Source organism: Helicoverpa zea, chromosome 11, assembly GCF_022581195.2.
Source record: "Helicoverpa zea isolate HzStark_Cry1AcR chromosome 11, ilHelZeax1.1, whole genome shotgun sequence".
In the NCBI taxonomy this organism is placed as follows: domain Eukaryota; kingdom Metazoa; phylum Arthropoda; class Insecta; order Lepidoptera; family Noctuidae; genus Helicoverpa; species Helicoverpa zea.
In genome coordinates, this window is record NC_061462.1 from 8,879,266 (window position 1) to 8,907,226 (window position 27,961).

A 27,961-nucleotide genomic window follows, 5' to 3' on the forward strand; every position below is an offset into this window, starting at 1 on the left:
TAACATAAACACGTGAAGTTGGGAAAATGAAAAACAGAAACTGGCAACACTGATATAATATGGAACAACAAAGTGTTCCCCGCCACGTTCAGGAACTACTTGTCAAAAAGAAGCCATTATACACATATGTTTGGTATTAGAAGCCATTATACAAATATATTTGTATCACAGTAGGAAAATATAAAAAGGTTTTAAGGTTAAGTGTGTTGTATAGCAAATAAGTATAAGGTTAATTATTTCTTTGTAATTTAGAAGTATTATAAAATTATCCATGTTTTCGGCTGAAAGACAATGTATCTATGGAAAAGAATAATTAAAAAAGTGTGATTTAGTAATCATAATTACAAAAAACAAATATGTATTTTCTGGGTGTATTTGGTACTTTTTACCCTTCCTTTATAAATCCGGCAGACTTCATTGTCACACATGTGTATGACATGATCGTCATTTGACGATAATGTGTAATTAAAGTCTAAAAAAAGTGATACAATTATCGCTGTTATTTGTATTTTACTTAGCGCGCGTAATACGTATTGACAGTTTAGCGACACGATCTGTACTGATTGGCGGGAAAGCGCCTGTCAGCCAACAGTTGGCTGACACTTTTTGACGCTCCATCTAGACATTTATATAATCAAAGTATTACGCACGATGTTCTAAATTCAAATCGCTTTACCGCTCTAGAGGATTAAAACGGCTTTTGCACTCAGACATTGAACTACTCTTTCCGAGATGGTGGGATGAAATAGTTATTTGTTATACAAGAGTGCAAAGTTGCTTTTTAACCGCGGGCTCAATTTTGATGACCGAGCAAGCGAAGGATTCTAAAATTGAAACACGAGCGTAGCGAGTGTTTCAATAATTAGAATCCTGAGCGATAGCGAGGGAATCAAAAGAGCACAAGGTGAAAAATCTTTGCACTCGAGTGCAACACGTAACTTTTCATCCCACCTCATCGAGGAAATTTCTAAACTCAAAAAACAAAATGGCGCGCACATATGAGCATCAAATTAAAAAGAAGTACCTATTAAAGTACATTTAATTGAAAACTCAGTTTAAAAATGAAACGAGGTTAAAAATCTATGTAAAAACAATAATAAATATTACTTAATTAATTGAATACAAAGTGTGTGCTAAGTATGAATGTAGATGGATGGAGAGGAAGAGGAAGACCTAAGAAAAGATGGATGGATTGCCTGAAAGATGATATGAATAGGAAGGGAGTGAGTGTCAGTATTGACAGGGGAAAATGGAAGAAAATGACATATTGCGCCGACCCCAAGTAATATTTGGGAACAGGGCAGGAGAAAGAAGAAGACTTAATTAATTGAATAATTATTTTATATGTTTAATATGTATTTGTTTGAAAAGTCTTATCAAGATTGTCACAAATGGAGTATTGCACACGATGTTCTAAATTCAAATCACTTTGCCGCTCTAGAGGATAAAAACGGCTTTTACACTCAGATATCAAAGGGTAAAACTACTCTTTTCGAGATGGTGGGATGAAAAACCTATTTTCTTATGACCACTCATTATTTTTTACCGACTTCTCAAAAAGGAGGTTCTCAGTTATGATGTTGAATTTTCATAATGTAATGATCATTTTGATGTAAGCCATATACTGTACAAAGTAGGTCTAATAACTTTGGAATTATGGGTACAAAGTAGGTCTAATAACTTTGGAATTATGGGTACAAAATATCAAATGTTTTTATAGATGTCCACTTGGATAATGCTGGCTTCCTGACTACTGGGTTCGTGTAAATAAGCCTTAAAAGAAAAACTATTCGAAGAACAATCGCTCCTAAACTATTTGTAACAAGTAAGCTACTTAATTAGGGGCCTTTTTTACTACTTCCAAGAAAAGACCGAACTTTTTAAAACATCATTCAGATAAAAGATTTTAATATTACATGTTCATGTCATTTATTAGTTGTATGGTCATTCAATGTCCATACAACATTTTTCGTCTTTTTTTTCTCGTGCTATCTTTAAAATTTTACTCATACTTGGAATTAGTGAAACGGACCTTCATACACCATCAGTCATCATACATTACAGATAGCCTGATAGACTTCGAGGTGATGACCTTCAGCGGGCGTTAAGGTCAGCTGGCGACTGGCCTTGAGGAAGATGACGACTCCTGGCTTAGCAGCTACGGGCTCTGTGTCACAAGCCTCGCCCTGACCTGATGTGATGATGATCAGGCTGGGGCTGGACCGGTTCTGTGTGTTGTAGGAGTCTCCGCTTTCCACCTAAAGATAAACAGATGATAATATGTATTATTTTTTAAGTACAAAACAAAACTAAATATTCATAAAGTTTAGGTGACAGAATGGGAGGTCTAAAAGCGATCTCTTGATGGATTAAAACGAAAGGAATAAAGATTTTGAAGATAGTTACAGTTAATGTAAACTTTCAGGAAATTTATTTATCTTTCTTTCTTTTTAACACAATTTACCCATGTGAGACTATCTACTACGTACCTACACTTGACCTTTTATATGGAAGTTGGCAGAGGGTTTTGCCCAAAAATAAAAGAGCAATACGACGCAATGCGATTTCTTACAAGTCTCAGAAGGAGTCGAGTCATAAGTGTCTCCCTTTTAAGTAGTCCAAAAGAGTGACGTGGCCGTTTCCCGCCCAGTATATTGGGAATAAGTTGGAAAATTTTGCTGTCAAATGACTCTTAAACTCGTGAATTTTTTATAACAACTTATTTTACCATACCTTTATTCTAACAACAGCGAAGTCCGGTACAGGTGGTCTCCAAACACAAGAGTTGCAGTCTTCTAACTGTGGGTTGAACAACAGCTGCTCTTGCGCATAGCTGCTGTAATCTAACATGTCGACCAGAGTCGGCACGTCGATGTGTTTGGGCGTGAGGCCCGCGCGAACCACGTTGTCGGAACACGCCATGCATTCTACGCAATCTGGATTTAAATAAATAATTATATATTTTTTTTTTCATTCATTTATTCTTGCACATATTTATTACATTTTTTAATATTAAATATAAAAATAAAAAACATTTAAAAATATAAAAAATAGGTTGCCACCGATATCGGGCACAGGATCCAAGGTACCGGTGGTTAGGGTCCCAGAGACAGAAACCTCCTCACAATACGTGCCGTATCAAGGAGTACTGCCTTCTGAATCAGTCCCTTGATCCAGCCGCCCAACGAGAGCCTCCTGAGGTGTTCGTCGAGGCTCTTGGCTATTAAACCATTGGCCGTAACGACAATCGGCACAATAACAGCCGTGTCGACACTCCACATGGCGACAACCTCGTGCGCTAAGTCGAGATACTTTATTTGTTTCTCTTTCTCTGCTTTCACGAGGTTCACGTCATGCGGAACGGCGACATCGATTATCATCGCGCGGCGCGCTAATCGATCTATCACCACTATATATAGGCTTATTGGCTACAATAGTCCTGTCAGTGATGATAGATCGATCCCAGTACAACGTGATATGGTCCTTTTCGAGAGCTGGGTCGGGCGCATACTTGTAGTACGGAACCTCAAGGTCTACAAGGTTGTATTGCAGAGCAAGCTGCTGGTGGATGATCTTGGCCACTTGGTTATGTCTGTGCAAATATTCACCATTAGCCAAACGAGAACAACCAGATATAATATGTCTGATAGACTCACCCGGATGGTGACATGCCCGACATATGTCAACCGTCCCGTCTTTCACGATATATCTCCGGTAGTTATTCGTAAGGATAACTTCGTCCATAATTGCACATACAAACCCTTCGGTTTCTCCAAACAAGTCACCGAAGCGTAGCCAAGCTACGGACGGTTTGAAGTCTACATCGGGGCCATGAAGAGCCCCGAAGAAGCGTCCGTGTAGCTGTTTGCTCTGCCATACCTCCTTGCGATCGTGGGTAGTTAGTACGACAGGTTTGCGCCAGTTCTCATTTGCCAACGACAGCGAGGTGAGTCCTCTGTCCACTGCCACCATATCACGGTGCATACCCACGTCGCTTTTGAGAAAATATTCTTTGAGACTGCACACCTCACGGTTGTGGAGCGTCTTTGCATTTAAAAAACCTCGTCCTCCACATTTCCGTGGGATGTACAGTCTCATCACTGACGATCGTGGGTGATGCATTCGTTCTGCGGTCAGCAGTGTGCGGACTCTCCTATCCAGGGCGTCCAATTCAATTATAATTTATTATTACATATATTAAATAATAAAAACATAAGTACATAATATATTATTAATATGGGACAAATTTTATGTACTAAAGTTCAACGACAACGTACTTCTACGACGTACGTTAGTACTCGCAAAACTGTTTATTTTAGTATGAATTTTCAGGTACAAGTTTCATAAGTAACCATTATTTTTAGGTAAAAACTGATGTTAATGTTGTTTATGAAATTAAGGCTAAAATGATTATTTATTTTAGCATTTAATCCAGCAAGTAAATTTCAATGTATCTTTCGCATTATAATATTAGTTTGATAAAAGAGCTCCACAGTTTTATCAGTTAATATTGAGCGAAATACTACTTACTTATTGCAAGATCCTATTGCATCATAATATAAATATATGGATAAAAGGACTTTATCTGAAGTGGTATACATGAGTTGCTTATCTTAATTACAAGAGTTTAACTTCCTAACACTATATTAGTCTACAATGCTGACAGTAAAACTAACTCCAGACAAACATTTCTTTATCATTTCATAAAATAACAAACAATGCCTTAGGTATAAAAATATTAATATAATTTTTTTGCCTTATTTTTTTTTTAATTTAATATAGGCTCTTTTAAAAAACAATACATAGGTACTTGACTCCACAGTATAAATATTAATTTTAACATACCTCCACTCAAATATGCGTGTGGTAGATTAGGCTTGAGGAAGATGGCTTGTCCTGGATTCAACAGCATATAATTCATGAAGTAAGGTGACAAGCAGCCCACGTCTCCAGGGAAGTCATTATGCAGTCGTTTTAGCAGTGGGTATAGGAGAGATGACTGTGTTGGTACATCTGTGAATAAAATATAATAGAATATCCTTTATTGCACACTATTAGCACAAAATATTTTATAACAGTCTTAACAGCTAAGAAAATAACACTATTACACAACTATGCAAGGAAATTCTTTTAAACATAAGACACTACAGCGCGCCGTTAATCTCTGATTGTATTTCATGTTTCTCCTTCTACCCACTTCTTGTTTTGTTTTATTTTTCTTATTGTGTATCTTTGTGGTGTCTTTTTGTTTGTCTGAATAAATGTTTTATCTATCTATCTATCTAACATGAGGGAGAAACACATTTTTACTAGCTCCTCAATCCTGAGCTTTGCACACTATCACTCATTAAATAGAATAAAATACCAGACGCAATTGCTGAGCCTTCACTGTAAAACCCAAGTCTTTGATGTAATGGTAGAAATGGGATGACCAAGACTTATTCCCCAACAATAGGATTTTTTGCCAGCATTGGAGAGATATGTTCAGAGCAAATTAATAAATTATACCAACCTTCTTTCTCTAACCTCTCAAGCAAGGCTTTTAAGGTGCTTGCCACCACAGTCTTGTCACTGGTCATCAGAGAGTGAAACACTGGTTTGAGAACTATTTGACTGTCTCCTTGTTCTTGCTGGGCTAAAAAATTGTCTATGCTCTCTTTAGACAACATATTGGCAACCTCAGGCAATTCTGAAACACCAGAAACAATTGTACATTATTTTGATAAATACTGCATCCTAATGTTGTCTCTTTGAATTTGTAAAATTTTGTTTTATATCCATCACAATTCTTTATCAATAGGCTAAATATAGGTATAATAACCACAACTACAATTATGTCATGAAATTTATCATTAGGTATTAAAAATAAACCACAAAATGTAGCCGGCAGAAATCAAGACAATACATAACAGCTGTAATTATACAAATATGTATGTATGAAATTATACATACTTTTGAGAAAGTTCTGGATTTCCACCAATGGTCTGAAGCCACAGAGAGCCTCAAATGGTGTCAGAGCAATGGCAAGCTCCGGCTTATGGTTTGGATCTTTGTACATATCCGGAAAGTTCTTATGAAGTTCCTCTGCATGTTCCTGTAATTAAGAAAATTACCTACTGTTTTACTTATAGCTTTAGATATATATGTAGTAAAATTGCTCATTGCACTATTTGAGTAACTATATTACTATCTAGTTCATATTACCATGAGGATTGAAGAAAAATGCATGTCATTATTGTGAATGTCCATTGGAATGAACAAGCAATATTTTATGTTTGGACAATTGTTTTACAATCATCAGAACAACAATGTACCATTGACATAGTAACAGCTAAGTGCAAATTTAATTGCCATGAAGGCCAATAGAAAAACATGTTTTTCTAAATAGTTATGAAAACAAAATTACCTTTTTAGGATGTGCTTGTATAGACAAAGCTTTTCTAATAGACAAGATCTTGAACAAGAAGGGCACAGTGACTCCAAACTTCTTTCTTACTTCTGGTCCAATAGCATCCAAATTGTCTTTGATGTACTCAGAGAGCAGGACACCTCGCTCTATGATCATTGAAGGTCCATTGGGATGTGTGCCCATCCATAGCTCAGCGTAAGCCTTGGACGGGTCAATGGCAATGTCAGGATGAGCACTGGACAATAACTTGGCGACTGTACTGTCCAGGCCCAACTTGCCCCAGTCGTAATTTTGAACTTTGCACTGCAACTCCATTATTCTGTAATGTCATCCATATGGATTTATAAATATCAATCCCGAGAACACCTACTATAATTTACAAAATATAAAATTACTTCCTAATATTTAATACAGCAAAAACTATTTACTTTTAAAAACTTTATAAACAATAGCCAGTTTCTATGAAGTATTGTGATGCACATACACCGCATACTTACGGATTAATCCAAGAATGTTAACAACCTAATAAAAAGCAATAAATTAAAAATAGAAACACACAACTTCTTCAAACGATACGACGGGTATCATTGATAGATAATTACGTGAGTCTATAACAGTAAAACATAAACCCAATTGTCCACGTTAACGATGTTCATTCGTCGATACGAACACATTAACCAGCATGAGTGCTATGTGACGACATGGGCTTGTATATAATAATTGCTTCAATAGGAAGAACACAATGAAATTGAAACTTTGCAAAGTTTGAAAGAATCGTAGGTCAAAAAAATTCACTGGCTTGCTTTGACCATAGATATAATATTACTAAACAAGATTGCGCACGCTCAAAATATATATTTACGAAAATGAACTCTATTCTAACGCAATAAGGTACTAAATTGGTTGCATAATACACAGAGGCAAATCCGAGCCGAGAGGGATAGTTCGAACGGAGGCTGTTTGTCTCTTTCTAACACCTTGCCAGCATAAAAAAATGTTGTGATCAAAAGTTTTGTCTTCCCAAAAACAATTGAATCACTTATATTTTTATCTTATTTTAACAATTGTAAGTCAACAAATTAATAACAATCGCATTAATTTATTCGTATTTATTATTAAAACATAAACAACATAAATTTTTATTTTGCTTTTTTTTTTATTTTCTAGTGGTAACCCTGAACATTCTTGGCGCGTAATCAGCATTTAAAATTTTGTTTATATTTTTTTGTATTAAATCAATTTAAACTATTAAAATGGTGAAAAAGTGTTGCGTTTCTACTTGCAAAAGTGAATCCTATGGTGGTTGCAATATATCGTTCCACAGGTTAGCTAATAATAACATTTTCGTAAACCAAACAACTAGGGTGCCCATGAATTCTTGTAACGAGTCAAAATATGGGTGATGGATTTTAAAACTGTTGTACTATTGTTATAGCTTCCCAAAAAATGAAGAAAGGCGACATAAATGGCTCAGCAGTCTATATATGAAGTAGAAATACAAAAAAAACAGTCTTCACTTCGAATCTTCTTGCTTTTATACTGCTAATTTCCGCTAATTATTAAAAGCCTTTATTAGTATCTTAAGGTCACAAACTGCGTAAGTTAAAACTTCAATACTAATCTGTGTTTAATAATCTTAGCAAATTCGGATTTGTCTCACATAGCTTAATCTCATAGTCACCCTATTAGAAAGGGACAGACAGCCTCCGTACTAACTGTTTCACTCGGCTCGTTTTTTGGGTTTATATGCGCAGTCCTGTTTACTAATATTATGTCTATGGCTTTGACTGACATTGACAATGACAAATGGCATTCATTTGACATGCAGTATGCATGCAGTTGACACTGGCAATTTGATATACGTTCAGAAATTTCCTCCTTTGCTCTTGACTACTTTGTTCAAAAATTAATTAAAAAATATATTTCCCTTTAGCCTGTTTTAGCCGATTTATTTTTTAGCAGTGTCTATAAAAAATATTGAGGAAACAAATAAAACACTTCTGAGTACCACTTATTTCTGTGCCACATTTACAGCATTTTTCTTAGTTTGTAGGAGAAATCAAGAAAGTAGGCATAGACCGGTTATGTATGACAGAATTTAGCAAGAAAATACCATTGCCAAAGATATGTTAGAAAAGTTTATTGTAAATTATTTTCTTCATAATACATAATATCATCACGAAGACTTTCTGAAGGACGAGGAACTGGAGTTGATGTCAGTTTTGCGTTTTGCTTAGCGGCACCGCCATCAATGCTCTTAATATTGTTAAGCTTTAATTTAGTTTCCAGCAATTTAGATGTTTTAACTATTTTGGCAGGTATAGCGAATCCAGTTAGACCTCTGTTAGTTATTTCTACATTTGGCGCGTCGTCTAAAGGTTCACAAAAACTAGGGTCGCCGTGGTAATTCGTTCCTGAATCATACTTAACACTCTGCCTTGTATTTTTCTCAGAGGGGCTACTAAACTTTGATTCTATCTCCTTAAGATCTAAATAGGGATACTTCTTCATTATAACAAGCTGTTCGTATTGACGAAGATCTTCTTCACTGAGAGAATTCTTTACAGCAGTATTCAAATGTGCTTGGATGTTTCTGGAAATGTCTTGCGTCGAATCTTTAAATCTTTTAAAGGCATTTTCTATGTTGCTAGCCATCTTTTTGCTTCGTTCTAAAATATTTTCATGGCGATTCGTTCTGCCGCAGATCCGCGAATCTAGAACAATAAGTAGGTAAGGGTCATAAGTGCCAAGAGCGCTTTTGCACTAATTGCACTTGACTACGAATGTAGGTAGTCACGTTCGTCTGTAAGCAAAATTTTGTCGCGTGTTGATACATAATGGAAATCATCTTTGGAACTGCTAGTGCTTGGATTTGGCTCGCGGAAAATCCGAATTTACAATTCGCTAGTCAGGTGCACTCTAAACGTGTGCGCTCAGAAGTTTTTGAATAAAACCTAAACCAACAAGGACCTATTACGAAACTAGTACAAATAAGTACTAAGAACTAAACTGCTAACGGAATAGGCATGATGACAAATTTTTAAATTCCTTTGTATGATGTAGGTATACGTCTATTTTATACGGAAAATCATTAATTTAAAAAAAATGCGAAGTTTTTTTGTCAAATAATTGCATTTTTCTCTGTCCACTTTGAATCCGGCGCGAAAACGCTTGTCAGTGTCATGCCGTCACTTGTGACGTCACGCCTTGGGTTGACAAGATGCAAGTAAACAACGCTCGTTCAATAATTAAGTTTTTTTTTATTATTAAATATGAATTCGAAAGTGTATAAGTGGTGTGGGGTCCCCCAGTGTAAGAACACATCCATAACAACTCATTTTAAGTTATTTGTGTACGTTTCTCTGGTTTCTCACATTAAAAAATACGAAAAAAGTGGCTTAAACTTGCAAGGCGAGATTCAAAACCAATATTGCCCAGTATTTTTTACCCACACCATTATTTTTGTGAAGATCACTTTGATGTGAGTTTTTACATAGTTTTCTAGATTCTAGTATAATATAGGTTTTGTACGAGGTCTAAATGGTAAAAAACCGGCCAAGTGCGACTCGGACTTACCCACGAAGGGTTCCGTACCATAAAAAAAAAATCACGTTTGTTGTATGGGAGCCACCCAAATTATTTATTTTATTCAAATTTTCAGTATTCGTTGTTATAACGGCAACAGAAATATATCATCTGTGAAAAATCCAACATGGACGGACGGACGGACGGACGGATGGACGGACGGACAGAGGAGCGAAAACAATAGGGTCCCGTTTTACCTTTTGGGTACGGAACCCTAAAAAGGTGCACAACTGTCTGTTACTTTTAGTTTACACATAGACATAATACATCTTTTTTGCATCCTAAAGATATCTTTATTTGATGCCAAAAACTCTCCTAGCATATATCGATTCTAGGCAAATTAGCGTTGTTTGCCTAATCAATCCTTGCTTCATGTTTCGTGTTATTTTATATTCGATTTTAATAACATTTACATTCAAATAGTACTCATTATAAACAATTAATTAATGAAAACACAGAGATTCGCAGAGGAAGTTTACAATACGAAATGTGACGTTTGTGTGAGTTTTTAATGCGTCGACCAAAAGGTGACGTCACGCGCTCTGATTGGTGTTCAAGATATCATGGCGGATTGCCTTATTTCGTAGTTTTATTTTATAAAAATAAATATTAATCACATTATTAAAAAAGAATACAATGCGCGTTTTATATTCCAAGCTTCAACTTTAAGTTAATAAGTATAATATTTTAATGATTTTTAATTACTGTCATCATGCCTATTACGACTTTAGCCTTGAGAAAAATATCAAGCATTTTATTGCTTCAGTCGTAAAACAAGGCTGGCTCAACTACTTAGAGGTTTTAACCAACCGGAGGCGCCATTGCCGTACCTCCCTCTCTGCCAAAGAAACGAGACGTCCACTCATAGGTAATTCAGGTTTCTACAAATGTTCTTTTTTTTTTATTAATTAAACCTTACCGCAGACTTGGGGGTCCGCGCTTTTAATTACATTTTTTTAACATAATTATAATTTGAGTCGTCTTGGCCTCACAAACTTATGTCTGCTGTCTTAAGACTATGTGAGTCCACCGCGTATTTATGTACTTAGTTTAAATGTATGTATATATATATACAGATTTACTTTTTTTTTAATATTAGACTACACATGGACTTAGGCAACTTAGTTTGACACGATTATGGGACAGGAACGGATTGGGGATTGGTCTCATTTCCCGCTAGCGACTAGGGACTTTGCGAGTGCTAGTAGGGCTAACATGACAGTGGAGTCTCGATGTTGCATGGCCGTCTTGAGGTTGTATTCGACGACCGTTTTTATTGGAGCGTCCATCGCTCGCTTAATGAAACGGCCAGTGGCATCGTCGGCGTCATCTGTGTAGTAGACGCAGCTAGCCGTATGTCTCGACACTGCCACTACCGCGTGGGAGACGCTGTCATGAATTTGGAGCCTCCTAGACTTAGTGTTTATGATGACGACGCTGTCGTATGTCAGTCCCTGAGCCTCGTGAATGGTTAAGGTACGCGACCCTTCACCGGACCCGTATCCCTGGCTAATAAGATCAGATTTCTCTTCTTGCGTATGAACCAGGAATAGGGTGTTTTGGGCGGTGGTCGGTATTTGCGCTCCCGTAAAACCCTTCAAGCTCAGGGAATGAACATGAGACAGCGACGTTTTGGAGGAGTATATACCTGAGTATATCTCGCTGAGTGCGAAGGCTACATCCATCGGGTTACGGTGGGTGCAGAGCAGCTCAGCTTCTACAGATGTTAAATGCTCTAAGGTCTCCTTACTGTCTTCTCTCACGATACTCACGGTTACTGTATCCTTCCATGGACCAGTTCAAACCTTCTCTATGCAGCGGGAATGTGTAGTTGAAAGTAAGACACAAGAGTACGCACAAAATTGTTAAAACTGCAGCATTTCGGTGCATTATACTGCAGTTTGCTAAATATTTATACATTGAATGAGAATGCCCGAATCGCTTACGTTTGCAACCGCAACATGACGGGACTTTATTTTTTTAAAACGTCACTCACATCTCGATAAAAAGAGTTTATACTTTCCTATGTGAAGTGCCGTGTTTAGGTAAGTATCTATGGTTAGGTACCTAATAGGATGCCAATAGAACAGTAGTGCCTATTTTCACCAACAAATACCTAAAAATTAATAAAATTTAGGAATCCCCTAAGAGCATTAGGGGAACACTTAATACGAATTTCGTTTTCACCAAAGTTTAAGTGTCTCCTATATCCTTTATTATTGGAGGAGCCCTTATTCTAAGTGACATTTAGTTAGGGAAACGGTAAGAGATTGTTGGTGAAAACAGGCATAAGTATCTGGGGCCCGATTCTCCTAAGTTAATAATGTCAAAATCGAATCGCAATATGATCGCAATAGCAGTTTTAACCATATCGGGCATTCTGCTACTAATAAAATACCAATCGTATTCGATTGACATTTGATTGGTGTGCGATTGGTCTGCTATTTTGGTGATTTTGGTCTATACGGTAGTTTGCTCTACAATCATATTGCAATAGTTAATCATTTGCAGACAAAATTATTCATTATTGAATGACAGAAAAGGATAAAAACATTTATTTCAAAGAAAAAATAACGGGATTGGTTCGCAGTCGAACGTGAATCGTATGTTGCTTAAGTAAAATTAGGAGAATCGGGCCCCTGGGTGGTAACTGGTGTTAGCGAATAAGAAAATAGCTGTTTGACAATTTACTGATGTACACTTTACCAAATGATGATAACTGCGAACTGTCAGTGGAGTTAGCGAATAAGGCTACTGGGAATTTAAAAAACGAAGAATGGAGAATGTTGATACTTGTGTAAATAAATATGGGGACCCATCCAAGAACTAAGTAAATGCTAATTATGATCGAATGGAACTTGTACTTTGCCTGCATCTCAGCCACGAGCTATTCAGATAATCTGAACTTTACTGACTTTACAACTACAACCGGATTAATTCCGAAATTACCTACCCCAAAATGCGAGAAGATTTCGAAAACCCATTACCTTCGTTTATTTTTAAAATTCTGAATTCTTCTTTTTTTAAAACATTTATCTATGTACTTACAAGTATCTACCTAAGTGGGACGTTGTAACTGTAACTATTTTTCATTTTGTCTCCATAGGTGTACCTACCTACTAATATTTGCAGGAGACTAATATTTTTTTATTAAGTTCAATACTTACCTAGAGCGAAAATAAAGTAGAGGCAAAAGATTAAACATCAGAAAACCACACTTAATACCTACTTACCAGATTGATTACTTAAGCACCTAATTACCAGAAAAATCCATAACTTGCTTAGTAGGTAAATTACCTAATACCTACCTACAACCTCAACGTCTTCATTTAAATAAAAGAAATAAAATAACGTTTGAAAATAAGTTAATTACTTCAAACTAGGCACCAAGTTAGGAAAAGCAATAACTTTGTCTCACTTACAATCCCGCCTAGGGGGTCGGGTTTACAAAAATCGCTCGTTCCCATTGGTCGTCACTCACCCTTTCCCCTTTATTCCCGCACGGGATGAAGAGGGAGCGAGCAGGGGGCGGGGCGGCGATCCTCGGGGATGTTAGTATGCACCTGACGCTGTCAATTGACCAATCTCCCGTAATCGGATAACACGTGCGTAAACGATAATTAAGACGATGAGCGAGGAAGTTGAGGAGAATGGTCAGACAGACGCGAAAACTGTGCAAACGCTGCAAACTCCCCGGCCGTCGTCGCCGCGGAAATTCTTTGCTCGTATTTACGGTCATTTAGAGGAGCCCAAGAGGGCGAGTGTCGTGGAAAATGTTTCGGGGTTCGAGAGCGAGTCGTCCTCGGACGTGGAGATCGGAGAGAGCGAAGGTTCGCTGGAGGTGCAGCCGAGGGAACAGCCGCTGTGGCCGCCACCGCCGCCGCTGCCTCTGTGTCCTCGCCCGATGTTGCTGCCGCACCAACAATTAGCTTTCGGAGCTGGTCTGGCTGCTTTTCGTAAGTTTATTTTAATTCTGTCTGTTGCAACCTTTTTTAATAAATACGTAGGTACTACTGAATGCAAATGTAACGATTCTCATGTCGTTCAAGTAGATACTACCCTACTAACAGGCTTACAGATTCAGCAAAAGATAAATAAATAATAGCACGTTTAAATACTTTTTTATTTTTATTCTCAGTAAATAAATTGTTTGGTGTGTTTTTTTGGGATTTCAATAACTTTTGTACATAATAGGTAAATTTTCTAGAAAACACTCTTATTCAAAATAGGTCTTCAGTGTCCAACTCAAGATGATCTTCTATGCTAGATTTTGCTCGAATTTTACAATATCCCTTCAGAAGAAGGGTAGGGAAGAAGTAGGTAAATAGGGCCTGGATCTGGTCTGACTTCATCGTCTGTTATCACAAAGTTTGCACAGACGTCATTAAATTCGTATTGAACTGTGAATGAATAAAACCGAATTTTAACTTCGTCAAAAACAAAAAAACCGTGGGTGACAAAAAATTAACGGTCTGTACCTACTTACCCAACGATGTATATGATTATAGATGTCGTATCTAAGTTCCTAAACATGTTAATTATGTGGTTAATGGAAATACCTGCCTTAGTTTAAGGTGGCTCATGACAATGATACTTCCATTTTTGTAGCAGTACCTACTATATATTATGTAACCACTTAACCACAATTTTATTACATTTATTAGTACATACCTAGGTAATTAGTCATGAATTATTCATGAAATAGAAATAATACGCTTCGGAAGATGCACATTTTTTTACGCTCATTTTGATCCAAATAATTTACCCTAGGTACCTATGTATCAATATTTTTCATGCAAGTTTTTGGCTATGATTATCGTACCTATTTGTCACATCAAGTTATTTACACTATCATTTATTTAATCAATTTATTAGAACGCGAAATACTCTGATAAAGGAATCATAGGTGATTTTGGATGGTTATAGTGAAGTCTGTGGATATTAGTAATAACGCACAGCGATACCAATATTTTGGCTGATTAAAATGGGAACTGTTATATAAAAAATCACTTAGGTATCACTTTGGGCCAATCGCAACCTAAGCGGTCTGCCCGAAGACTGAGTATAATTTGGATGTATGTACATTTTATAACCGTTTTGTTTTAACATAGATCGTCAAGATGTTCAAATATTATATAGATGTTCATGGAAATGTGTGTTGAGGAAAGGAAAGTTGATGAATTTTATTTCTAAACGGAAGTTTTCCAAATGAAAATGTTCATGAATGGAATTAACTAAATATAAATTAAAACAAAAAAGCCTAACTTAGGTTTTAGACCTCGCTAGGCTCTATCCTCGAGCAGGTACGGGTAAGCTATACCTAGTTAAGTGCATTTGATTGTATGCACTTACATTAACTCTATAATGTTTATCTAAGTACTTTTTATCTAGACACACGGCAGTGTGTCCGCCAAGTTCGAGCAAAAAAGGCGACACACCGGCCGTGGGTTATATTACACGAACCATTTCGGGCCAAATTCGACCCCCCTGTAACTCAAAATCTATTTTATTTACGCATATCAAATTTCTAGTATCTGTTGAGACCCCCTCACTTATCTAAAATACAAAATTTCATTAATATACCTATTGTAGGTCTTGAGATATTGACGTCAGAAAATCGCTATTTTTACTATACACTCACTGACTGATTCACTTATTCACTTATTCACTGATTCACTGACTCACTCATCAAAAACCTAGACCACTTCCAATGGTCGTATTGACTTGAAATTTGGCATGGAGGTAGGTCTTTATGTCAAGGTAAAGGGAAAAATCTGAAAATGGCCAAGTGTGAGTCGGTTTCAAAATAATGAAGGTGTTTTATACCCGGTGTAAATTTATACCCCTAAGGAACTAAAACGAACTAAATTTATCTATATTTATATAATATATCTTCGAATGGTACAAAGGTTTGTATTTAGTCAAAGTATTAGTAAAGTAGTCATCATTAAAAAGTAACATCATTAAAAAGTAACTATTTTTAACTGAGGTATGTGTATGGAACTTGGTACTTATTCAGATCTCACTTCTTTTATAGGCGAAGCATTCCCATATTATCGAACTTGGCAGTCTTTCACATTTTTGTTTTGGGTGGGATAATCAAATTAACGAAATACCTTCGTACCTAAAAAAAAATGATTTAATTACTAAGTGTTAGTAATGTAGCTAACAAACATGAAATTATATTTTCTTCGTTTGTAAAGATCGTTCGTTGAGAATTCGGGGATATGTAGCGCTGTATAGTCAATTACCTACCTAGCGGTCCTTTATAATATGTATTTCATTTTATGATTCAGAATTTAAGCAACGATTTTGTTGAAAAATTGTTCTGATAACATTGTTCGGGATAAGTAATTAAGAATTTTGTAGATTGAAATTAAATTAAATCGCAATGAAATAGATATTTTATTTGTACAATTAATCTAGCTTCCACCCGCAGTTTCACTGAGAAAGTTCTTTCCGTAGGTACCCAGGTGGGGATGAAAAGTCCAGGGAGTACCTAAGCTTATGTCTGGTTCTATGAGCTACCTCCCCACTAATTTCAAACACATCTGTCCAGCCGTTCTTCAGTTATATTAGAGAAGGTTTTTTTCCTCCTGCCCTGTTCCCAATTTTATTTGGGGTCGGCGCAATATGTCATTCTCTTCCATTTTCCCCTGTCACTCGTCATACTGACACTCACTCCCTTCCTATTCATGTCATATTTATTCTAGAGAAGGTACCTAAATTATGCAAAAAATATTTTGATCTGCGTCTGAATAAAAATCTAAAGAACAAACTGCGTTTCTTAAAAAAACAGATATACCTACTTTAAAAAATCTGCAACATACCTTGTGTTTATCATCACAACACTAAAAACTTTTATAAAACGTTCGTAGATTCGTTCTGTTAACATTTTTTTTTAAAGTATGTTTCTTTGGTATGGTGGCTGGGTAGATCGAAGGTGGACCCGATTCATGATTATTCGGAAGAGTTGGGGAAGTCCGCAAGTGTTGTGTGTTGTGTGTTGCCATTTTTATAACTTTGACTGTTTCACATTCAACCAAGTAGTAGTACCTAGACGAGAAAGGAGGTAAATATTTATAGGGAAATGTTTAGTCGGGAACTACATAAAAAGTTGGTAAGTATCTTATTATGTCCGTCTCCAAAATAGGTATGTACCTATACTATTGTGTCTAAATCAGTTTAGCCGTTTTTGCCTGCAAATGTGATAAAATAGAACTCAATCTCAATATAAAATAATTAGTAAGAGTCTATGTAAATTTATGGACTAAAAAAGTTTTTTGTTAGGCCAGGATATAAAAATAAAAAGAAAACAACAAAGTGTCATAAAACCACATCTTACACGGTTTGACGCTTTTTCTTCACCATAACTAGATTAACCAGTTTGGGCCTAACCACCCTTAATCATGGGCAACAGAAAAAAAATGACCTACAGCAGATCCCATTACATTTTGCTGAAGTTGTGTCGTAGTAATTCGTAGCCTATACCTACAAGTGCTACGAAGCTACGGCGTAGCTGTTGAGTCCTGACCTGAATTTTCCGTTATTAAGACCACTTTATTTCTATCATAGTCTTAAGATTATCATTCTATCAGTCTTAAGATTAGGCTAAATTGATGGCGCGACCAAATTAAGAATGGTTCGTCACTATTGAAATGTAAGTAAATAGGTATAAGTATGTATATAGGTACCTACTTATAGTAAGTTCAACTCAGTCGTGCGCGCGGCCCTATGTGTGGGTAACCCTTGTACATATACAGTGACTTTGTGTGCGTGACAAGAGGTACAGTCGGGTACAAATACAGTTATTTAGGGGTTGTATACGGCTGTTTAAAGTACAGTTATTACGTAATTTAGTTTATTTATTTATAATGATTCTGTATCGCTACTTGAAAAATCAAATGATGAATTTTCGGATTCGCTACTTTCACCAATGTTAATTATACATTCTGACTCCATGTCAAAATGTCTATAGTATTCTTCTTTTTTCTTTTGTACATGTCGACAAGTATTACCCAACATCCCTTCATCAATTTGACTTAAACGTTCATTTATGAGTTTCATTATTTCCGTCTTATTTTGGTCGACATTATGCGAAGCAATATAATTTTTTAAAATACACACCCCACCCCACACATTTTGTTTCCATTATTATACTAAATTATAGGTCTTTTACATTCTTAGTCCACACATTTATTTATTGTCCGCGTACCCCGAGCTAGAAAATATGTAAGGAGTATTTAATTCATCTTAGATATTTCACTTCATTTATTTCTTAGATACTGTCAATGTCAATTTGAAAAGCCGTATGAGAAAATAATGATAAACTGTAAAATGTAATAATAAAAAGCTTTGAATGTTGTTTCATTTTTTTGAAACGCTACCTGACTCCTTAAAACATTTTCTCCGTGAAGAACTAGACATTTTCGTAAACGACTGTACCCATAACAAAAAGCGATGAGAACACGTCATGCTCGGACGACGTCACTGTCACACGAATGAAAGTTGTATATTTACAAGCCGACGCACACATAGGGCCGCGCGCAAATCTGAGTTGAACTATCTATAGCAATTTTATATTTTGTCTATCATTGAAATTCGTAGAAAAATGTCGTTTACTTTTAAACATATAATATTCTTATCTTTATTAAAGCAGGTAAACAAGAATCAGATAAAATAAAAATAAATAGCGCAAAATATATTTTTCAATCCAGTTTTATAAAGAAGCACAGAGATCAAAGCTATCTCTTTTGCGTCCAGAGCTTACTCGTAAAAATAAAATATCACTAGAAAAATATTTGAATATAATGGAGGGTGTCCATAGATAAGCCTTTTGCGCCGTAGAACCTCCTTCCCTAATCCCTTCACACAACTCTTTGCTGGACATCTCTTTATGGATTCAACGGAATAATATTTTTTCAATGTTGTGCCAGTATTCTTATTATGTTGATCAGCAGCAGTAGTTGAGCTTCACTATGAATAAGAAAACTAAGAATTCCTCTAGTAATTGAATACGACTAAGTAGCTAGGTACTTGAAGCAAACCTAATGATTGATGAAAATGCTGATCAACCCAAACACTTTGATGTCATCATCTGCGAAGTTGTAACAAAGCATTCTTACAGGCCCGCCGCTAGCAGTTTGTTCGCCCGCGTGCAGAATTGATTATGCCGCCCTACAACTACATATTACACTGGGCTTTGTCAAAAATGAAAAAATCGTTAAGCACACAAAAATACCCCAGCAAATTAAAAGAAAGTAGCGGAAAAAACCGCGAGCGCAGCGAGCGCGAAATTTTTTGAGTTTTGGGACACAAAAGTACCCAAAGCGGTTAAAGAAAAGCACTATAGGTAAATTGGAAAAGCCGCGAGCGTAGCGAGCGCGAATTTTTTTGAGTATTGGGACACAAAAGTACCCAAAGCGGTTAAAGAAAAACACTATAGGTAAATTGGAAAAGCCGCGAGCGTAGCGAACGCGAAATTTTTTGAGTTTTGGGGCACAAAAGTACCCAAAGCGGTAAAAAAAAGCACTGTAGGTAAATTGGAAAAGCCGCGAGCGAAGCGAGCGCTTTTTTTCCAACTTTAAGGAATTCAGAGGGGAGAGGGTTGACAGTCGGACTGTGTCACCTCGCTCAGTCCCGTGGCGATGCGTGTCTCGGGCCTGCACTGCGACTGGTAGTGAACCTAGGCTTTGCAGATTACAAAAGCACTCTCCGTGGATGGTCCCTTTTGCCCGTGCCATCCTGGTCGTGCAGATATGTGCCGACCGAGATGGCGCCCCCTAGACGTGGTACCCGGGGCGGACCGCCCCCGCCTCCCCCTTACGCCGCTACTGACGTCCGTGATTGAAACTATAGCTAAATTACTTAGTCTCTGCTGGAGCATTATTGATCTTAAATAGTTTGCGCTATTGCTGTTTTCGGAAATATTGAAATGAAATAATTGGTAAAAAGATATTTCGATTTGCCGCCCCCTAGGACGTGCCGCCCGCGTGCGGTGCACGCCATGCACGCCCGCTTACGGCGGGCCTGCATTCTTAAACGTCGCAATATCTCGCATTCCGTGGAACGATAATATCATCATATCACATAAATAAATATATCCTAAACATTCCACCAAATTCACAGAAACGTTACGACACAAAATCCCCGTTTGTCTCCACAACAATAGCCGTTATAATTTTCATTTAAGCTTATTAGTATGAAAATCTTTTTCTGTGGGGAGTCTTATTGCCATGAAAATAGAATCATAATGGTTTGTCGCGTCGCTGAAAAAGCTTTGGTGTAGAGCCTGTGGAGAGGAGGGGGTGGGGGGCGGATGGTGTAGTGACGGCCCGCTTGTCGGCACTCTGTAGTGATGCGATTACCACACCACGTCTCGCTGCCTCCCAATAGAGGCGTGCCGAGAACCATTCGAACCCGCTCTCTCGTTAAAATTGTCGGCACTGTTCCGCTACGCTATCCATTGTTCAACTCGTTCGGCCATTCAGAGAATGCGTTCCTGACACGTCGCGATTGAACTGACGACGTAACTACATTCATTGATTATTGATATAATAATGTTGTTTTAATGCTCCTCAATTGTTAAAACGGTAAACAACCAGCAAAAATATTTTTATCGTAACTGCAACGCCATTGCAAAGTTACGTCGTCAGTTCAATCGCGACGTGTCAGGAACGCATTCTCTGAATGGCCGAACTATAATAACTATTGCGAAATAACAGTCCATGAAACTGATTATAACAACAAATGTTGTAATTTTGTGTTTAGGCTCGCTTTATGTTTCAGCGTTTAATTAATGTAGGTAAATATTAGGTAGTTACAGCGATACTTAATGAACTATTCAGTATTACAGTTCCAAAGCTTTAATTAAATATTATATTACATCTGGTTGATATATAATAATTTACACAACACCTAGAACCAAGTATTACTTGTATTAATGTGTTTAAAGTTGTATATTATTAAATTATAACGGTTAATTACATCACAAATAACTTTTGCAGATGCTGGGGTCGTAGGTTCGAATTTGATTGCCCCTCTGAAAAACTTTTTAATTTATCTATGGATCTGAGGGCACGGCAGTGCCCCAGCCAAGACTCGAGCAAAGCGGGCACGGCCGTACCATCTTTTCTCGAAGCGTTTCGCGGCTATTTCAGCCCCCTGGATCTTCCATGTGAACAAAGCTAGGAGTTTAGGTTTTCGATGACCAAGAGTAAGTATTAGAACAAGCTTAGTCTCAAAATTACAAGACATTTGAATAAATAGTTTACGAGTTATGAGCGATCAAAGTTACACGATTTTGTCACTGACTCACTCACTGACCGATCATCAAAAGTCTAAGGTACTTCTAGCAAACTTAGAACCTTCAAATTTGGCACCAAGATAGGTTATTAGCTACATATAAAGGGAAAATTATAAAAACCTTAAAACTTAATAAAAAAATAGGAAACAAATTTATATTTGCGGTTTTTCAAGAACATTGTGTATGAATTTTGACTGCATTGATAACTTTGTTATTTATTTATGTACAAAATTTTACTATTTGTTTTATTGTTACGTAGTGGTATATTGTTATTATGTATTAAATATACAACATATTAATAAAAAAGCTAGGTTTAAATGAAATGAATAATGAAAAAATCTTTCATATTAATGCAGTGCGATAAACACTGCATGCTCGCTCGATAGATAGCGTTGTCCTGGTCTAAATCGCGCTATGGTTTCGTTACATAGCTTAGTATAAGTAGTACTTAAAAAAAAATCAAACAATTTCATGTGATAGCGTCATCTACCTCTGAAATAAATCTCTTTTATTCTAAAAGATATTCGATAAAAAAATTCGACAATTTCAAAATTTTTTAGGTTAAAAAAAATATTGTTTACGTGCTACTTTAGGTGTACATATTTAGTTTGTTATATATTTAGTTAGTTGCATGTAAGTTAATTTAATTTGTTATATACTTAGAGAAGAAAGAGACCTACAAAAAATAAATTAGATCCCACCAAAAACATTAAATGTAAAAAAAAGCCAATGCTCTACGCAATTCCTCCACCGTAAAAAGTTTTGAGATCGCATAGAAGCCAAGTCCTGTTCTACTTTATTTGTAATAATAAATCAATAGTTTGTGACTATATATATCAATAGTTTGGTTCACATTACAATAATACTGTCTTGGCCATGAGCACAAGTTAAAAGTCGCTCCTTGTAATAATGTGTAAATACCATTGAATTGATAAATTCTATATGGACATGATTTTACGATTGGACTGATTACGGACTGATTGGAATTTGAGATCACCATGGACTAAACATGCGCCATAGTACATGTGCAGTTCATTGATGTTGGATGATACTGACTGTCGGTCATTTAGTAACAATTGAATAAACTAAAAGTATTTAATTCTGTGATATTAAACTTCATATTTGACTTTCACCTCTCCAAGATATGCTGTATTATATTTGTAGTTTATTGTGCTCATGGCCAAGTCAATATTATTGTAAAGTGAACGAAACTATTGATATAGTCACAAAATATTGATTTATTATTACAAATAAAGTAGAACAGGACTTGGCTTCTATGCGATCTCAAAACTTTTTACGGTGGAGGAATTGCGTAGAGCATTGGCTTTTTTTTACATTTAATGTTTTTGGTGGGATACTAGTTTTCTGAAATTGATGTGTAGGTATAAAACTTTCCTGAGATTACGCTTGTCCACGCTTTATCATAACGCAACCCGAATTAATATTAAGAACTCATTCTAATAGATTATTCCTTTCTAATCTAAGAACATTGTTCCCATTTAACCAAATACGGCCTACACCCCTACACATACCTAATTCGATCAATTTTTATAACAAAAAAAAAACATGGCCTCTCAAATCTGTATTGTGCAGTGTTTAGCGTAGAGCTCGTGGGAGCTCGCACGTGCGACAGTATTGCAACAATGTAACGTTTCAATTTTTACTTGCAGTTAATGTTCGGTCTTGTTTCACATCGCATTTGACCGAGGGTTTTATCGAAGATCGTGGTAGACGAAGCGTATTGTTGAGCTTAACTAATGAGGATTTGAAGTTCTAGAATAAACGGTTAAGTATATTATGTTGATCAAGAATGATTTTGCACCTGCTATCTTCTAATTATTTGAACGAGTTAAACAGTCACGCAGTTAAGAAATCTTGGGAGCCTTTAGTAAAAAGCATAAACAGATGAACCTAAGCATTCTAATTTGTACGATATAAATGCTCAATTTATATAGTTAAGTAGCTAATCTGAAGATACCTGTAGGTATCTTTTACTTTCAGCGATTCAAGTCAGCAAGCTTGACTGGACTGAAATGTTTCCCTCAAGATAATTCAAAACCTAACAGACTGAGTATTTCTTTTCCACGTCACTTCTCCTACTTAGCAGAACAGCGGGAAAGAGCCAGTTGCCAATAATAAGAAAACGATTTCACTCAGAGTTTTCTGTATCTACGAGTACTGAGTTCAATTGAAAGGCAGTGAAGCGTGGATTTCGTAATATCAATATCTGAGCAAAAGGCATCGAAAACAAAACACGAACAAGTCAGGTATGGCACTTCCATCTGTAAATGGCCACAACTGAATGGTCGAATGAAGCTGTAATTAGGGGATCTTCGCTAATGAATATTAAGGGGCGCAACCCTAATGCGGTGGCTATTGTTAGCATTGTTGATCAAACACAATCATTTTTTTAATCGCACACTACAATGGTATTTTTGTAGTTAGAATAAATTCTTGATCAATATCTGTGTTGTCTTTTGTTTAGAGAGGAGCATTATATTTTTCCTTTAAAAATATTATTTATTATTATAGATTGTTTAGATCTAAACCTAAGTAAGCAGAATACTCTGAAACTTAACTATCTACGAGCATAGACAGTTAAATAATACCTATACATATATTGTTTGAATGACAAATTAATAAACCTATTTTTCTTTTCACTACTACACCGATAATCATAAAAAAAACTTAAGTAGGTAACACAAATCAAGCTAATACCCCGACAATGCACTAACAACACTCACTTTCGACTCGATTAAGCGTATGACAATTTAATGTGACAACGTTCAGTCAGATAATACAGCCATTGTGGTCCAATTACATACATTCGGTGCTCAGCGGGACCACAGCTGACGACTCTCAGGGAACGCACCCTTTTCTCTCGCGCTATCTAATTGAACCAATCTTGTTATTCGTAGATCGCGTGCACTTGATTTTGATGCGGATTATTGGCTTTATCGTAATCAGGTTTTTGGGGATGTTTTTGAGAAGACCACATTATTATGGTTACTAATGTCTTCGTCGGAATATGTATTTCTGACCGTTTCTTGCCTGTCCAGTTGATCGTGGTAGGGTTAGGCCGAAATTGATTTGCGCGTTTTCAGGAACTCACGAAGCAGATGCAGAAAGAAGATATTATTGGAAGTTGGTAGTGTTGCCTAGGTAGGTACCCTTGCCTAGGAGTAGTTGCCAAATGAAATACAATGCTCATGTCTTACAAATTCCACAATATCAATGGTCATTGTCTTAAGACTTATGGTGCTCAACGTTTTATTTAGCAGTAGAATAACATACCACGTATTTGATATCTCTCATTAGGATTTATCTCCCACTAACGTATCTACTACAATAATGATTCATTCAATCCTGTCTTCAATAGAAACAAGCGAATGAGAACAATCTGGCACGCATCCGCGGACCGCGCCTAACGAGACTGATCATGCGAACTCTTATTTATCTTTTAAGTATAAATATAATAATAAGGCTTTTCTTTCGCTAACGGGATTGTTTTAAGATAATATACCAATTCATAACTAGGTATTATATATATTCTACCAACAAGCAACCTAGGTATCAGCTAACCAAAAGGGTAAATCACTGTCTAACTTGTGAGAAAATTAACTAATCTATATTTTTACTTTTCTAAATAGAATGCAACTGCTAGCTTCCGTATCCAATAGGGTAAATTCTCAACAGAATGCCAAATCACAGGATACGGAAGGCACAGAGCATCGGCTCGTGAATCAATCACTAATTGACCGGACATTATTGTAACGGACACCAATCCGGCTCCGCCATATGTCGCGCCTGTGAAGAGCTTCAATCCCGGCGATGTCGGACATAAGGGTTCTGCTTTACTTGGTAATAGATGACCCTTGGTAAAATTAAACTGTGTAAATCGCTGTTGTACATATTACAAATTCTACCTACTAATGAAAAATGGCTTCTGATATAATAAGTACCTACCTAAGGGTGAGTAAGGAGCATACCTAAGCGTTACGGTTGATACTAATTAATGACCCATGGATTACTTTTTCATTAAATTAATTACTTAACTAAATATTTTTTTAGGTACCTATCTACCTATGTAAATCACGTATGTAGGTAGGTACATACTTGTTTAATTAAACAATATCGACGGAGCCCTTACACACTCATGTATCAGTGTCCAGATAATTTGTAAGCAATATCGGGTAGCAAATTATGGACGATTAAATAATCGTGATTCACCCTTGTAGCGGGCAGGGTTTCACTCGAGTCGAGACACTTCCGGGACAATATGGTGCGGAATCGGAGCTCTTACAAGCGTAGGTTTCTCACACCTCCAACACATAGGTTCCGGGACACGGGAATTGCAAGGAATCCTTACTAGATTTGCGCGTGGTTTTTTGTAACGTCTTGAGTAGGTTGTACGCTCGTGGGAAACTTGAGGATTTTTCTGTTAGAAGTCCAGTAAGTTTACCTAAACTAGGTGAGAGAATTAGGCATTTGGGAACATAATCGTTCGATGAAGTTGTAAGAGGACTTAAACAAATTTCAACGAGGTAGACAGATAGTTCGGAAAGTCTTAGCAGATCGAGGCAATTTCACTATAATTTGTAAGTAGGAATGTGAGTTTTGAGATGGGGGACCCACCCGGGCTTTCAAACTTTGATACCTATATATTACGTACCAACGATTCTGAATTTCAGATTGAAGACTTCCCTAGCTTTAGGTGAACATGTTAATAAATTTTGAATTTGTCGACAGTGGCACGCAGACGCCGCAAGGAGAGCCGGCCGCGTCGACAGCGCACCACCTTCTCTGCGCATCAAACTCTTCGGCTTGAGCTGGAGTACGCTAGGGGAGAATATGTCGCTAGGGCTAGAAGGTAATTTATCGTTAGTCATCTTACTAGATCGACTACCTATTTTTTATTACTTAGGTACGAAGAATCCTAGAATACATATCATATTGATTTGCGCGGTATTGAACTTCTGTCCTATGGGCACCGAGGCCTAGCATATTAGCAAATTGCTACTCGTAACTAATAATCTGGAACTGATAAGTCATTATTATAAATTTTAATGCGGCATTTAATTCCAGATGTGAACTAGCATCTGCCCTATCGCTTAGTGAAACTCAAGTCAAGATATGGTTCCAAAATAGAAGAGCTAAAGACAAACGGATTGAAAAAGCGCAACTGGATCAACAATACAGGTAAATAAATACTATATTTAATTTCTACCTTATTAATCATTAAAACCGGTAGGAAACTCAATGTGTAGCTATCCACATGAAATCGATATATAATCGCCATATCTAGGTACTGTGCGCTGTGCCCATTCCCACGGCGATGTTTCACGGACTTATCCAATAACTTTAAACGTGAGAATTTCCCCAGACTGCTATATCAAACAATAACTGTTTTATCAATAACATACTGCTAGGCATGACTAGGTAGGTTGAATGCCTGAAATAGGTACAATATTGGTTTGTCCAACACCCAAATGGTGGGAATTAATATTTGGTTTCCTAGTGTAGCTTCTAACAGCAGTAAGTAGGTAATTTTGCAATCCGTTGTTAAAACTGTGTCTATCATCTTCAACTATTAGTTACCTATGTATGTAATACTTAGGTACTACTTAAATCACAATTTAACGATGCAATTAAGGAAAATTGAACTTCGTTTGTATTCCTTTGACCGGATTCATCTTAGAGGAAGTTTAAATATTTCCCACAAATATTTTGATTCGATTGAAGACTGCCGTCTGGCATCTGGCTGATCACTCAATATCTTGAACAGTTTTCTGACAAAAGAATCACGCAGTCTTGATATACAGACAAAAGAATAATTAGTATTGTAAGGCTAAATTACTAAAGTATCTTTTATTTCCAGACACTTAGCGGCTGCATCAGGCTTGTTTCCGACTGTGCTGTCTCCTGCATATTGCGCACAGCCCCCGTGTCCCTGTCTACCAGTTCATCCGCCAACAATAAACGACAAATAGGAAATATCTATATTTAATGTTATGATACTTTAAATAGGGCCTAAAAGAAATTAGTTTTCTGAAAAAGCTGAGCAAACTGATTTACCCAACTGTTACAGCAAGCCATTTAGTATGTTAATGAACTTCGTCACTGGTGCGAAACGTACCTAGTTGAAACTGTTCATTGCACTAAACGTTTTCAAACAATGGCCAAACGAGGGTGGGATGAATGGCCGATACACTTATTTTGAGACGATTATAAAAAAACAGTTACCAGTGTAACTGTACCTAAGTTTAATCTGGCCGCAGCCCAATAGATTTAATAAACATTTTATGTGAACGACCTACTTAGAGGTCATTATATTGTTGTTTTAGTGCGTTCGCGTCTGATAGCAACAGCAATCGTACCAAAAACGTTTATTTTCCGCGTTCAATAGGTAGGCAAGCCTGAAAAGTAATAAGCATTACGTATCTAAATTGTGTTTTTGTAAAACTCATAAAAATACTCAAGTCAGGAGTAGCTATTTTTTTAACTTTTCAGATTTATTTTACCGTTAGTTATGAAAGACCTGTAATGTAATTTATTAAATTAAAAGTAAGTACATATATTAAGTCTCAGCAACTTACTTTTTCGTAGAAAAATAAACTAATGTTACGTAAATATATGTAAATAAAGTCTAGTTTAGAATATAA

At 36.6% G+C, this 27,961-nt stretch overlaps 3 protein-coding genes across 4 annotated transcripts; 1 reads left to right on the plus strand and 2 right to left on the minus strand.

Moving 5' to 3' along the window:
• Nucleotides 1-1,385: 1,385 nt before the first annotated feature.
• On the minus strand, nucleotides 1,386-19,611 carry LOC124634357 (mannose-6-phosphate isomerase). 2 transcript variants are annotated; one of them, XM_047169913.1, is made up of 7 exons: nucleotides 19,607-19,611; nucleotides 6,407-6,705; nucleotides 5,953-6,094; nucleotides 5,513-5,689; nucleotides 4,846-5,013; nucleotides 2,734-2,936; nucleotides 1,386-2,258 (listed from the first exon to the last, which is right to left on the minus strand). In XM_047169913.1, exons 2-7 carry the CDS (start codon nucleotides 6,590-6,592, stop codon nucleotides 2,052-2,054), a joined length of 1,083 nt encoding a protein of 360 aa, XP_047025869.1. In that variant the 5' UTR covers nucleotides 6,593-6,705; nucleotides 19,607-19,611; the 3' UTR covers nucleotides 1,386-2,051. The 2 variants fall into 2 exon arrangements, with proteins under 2 accessions (XP_047025869.1, XP_047025868.1); XM_047169912.1 differs by lacking the exon at nucleotides 19,607-19,611 and adding an exon at nucleotides 6,907-7,196 and having other exon boundaries at nucleotides 6,407-6,728.
• Nucleotides 8,525-11,914, minus strand: LOC124634361. Its single transcript, XM_047169917.1, has 2 exons — nucleotides 11,767-11,914; nucleotides 8,525-9,123 (listed from the first exon to the last, which is right to left on the minus strand). The coding sequence occupies exons 1-2, from the start codon at nucleotides 11,912-11,914 to the stop codon at nucleotides 8,549-8,551; spliced, it is 723 nt and encodes a 240-aa protein (XP_047025873.1). The 3' UTR covers nucleotides 8,525-8,548.
• On the plus strand, nucleotides 13,623-27,885 carry LOC124634359 (homeobox protein rough-like). The gene is made up of 4 exons (XM_047169916.1): nucleotides 13,623-13,950; nucleotides 26,049-26,169; nucleotides 26,385-26,498; nucleotides 27,178-27,885. The coding sequence occupies exons 1-4, from the start codon at nucleotides 13,623-13,625 to the stop codon at nucleotides 27,287-27,289; spliced, it is 675 nt and encodes a 224-aa protein (XP_047025872.1). The 3' UTR covers nucleotides 27,290-27,885.
• Nucleotides 27,886-27,961: the final 76 nt, after the last annotated feature.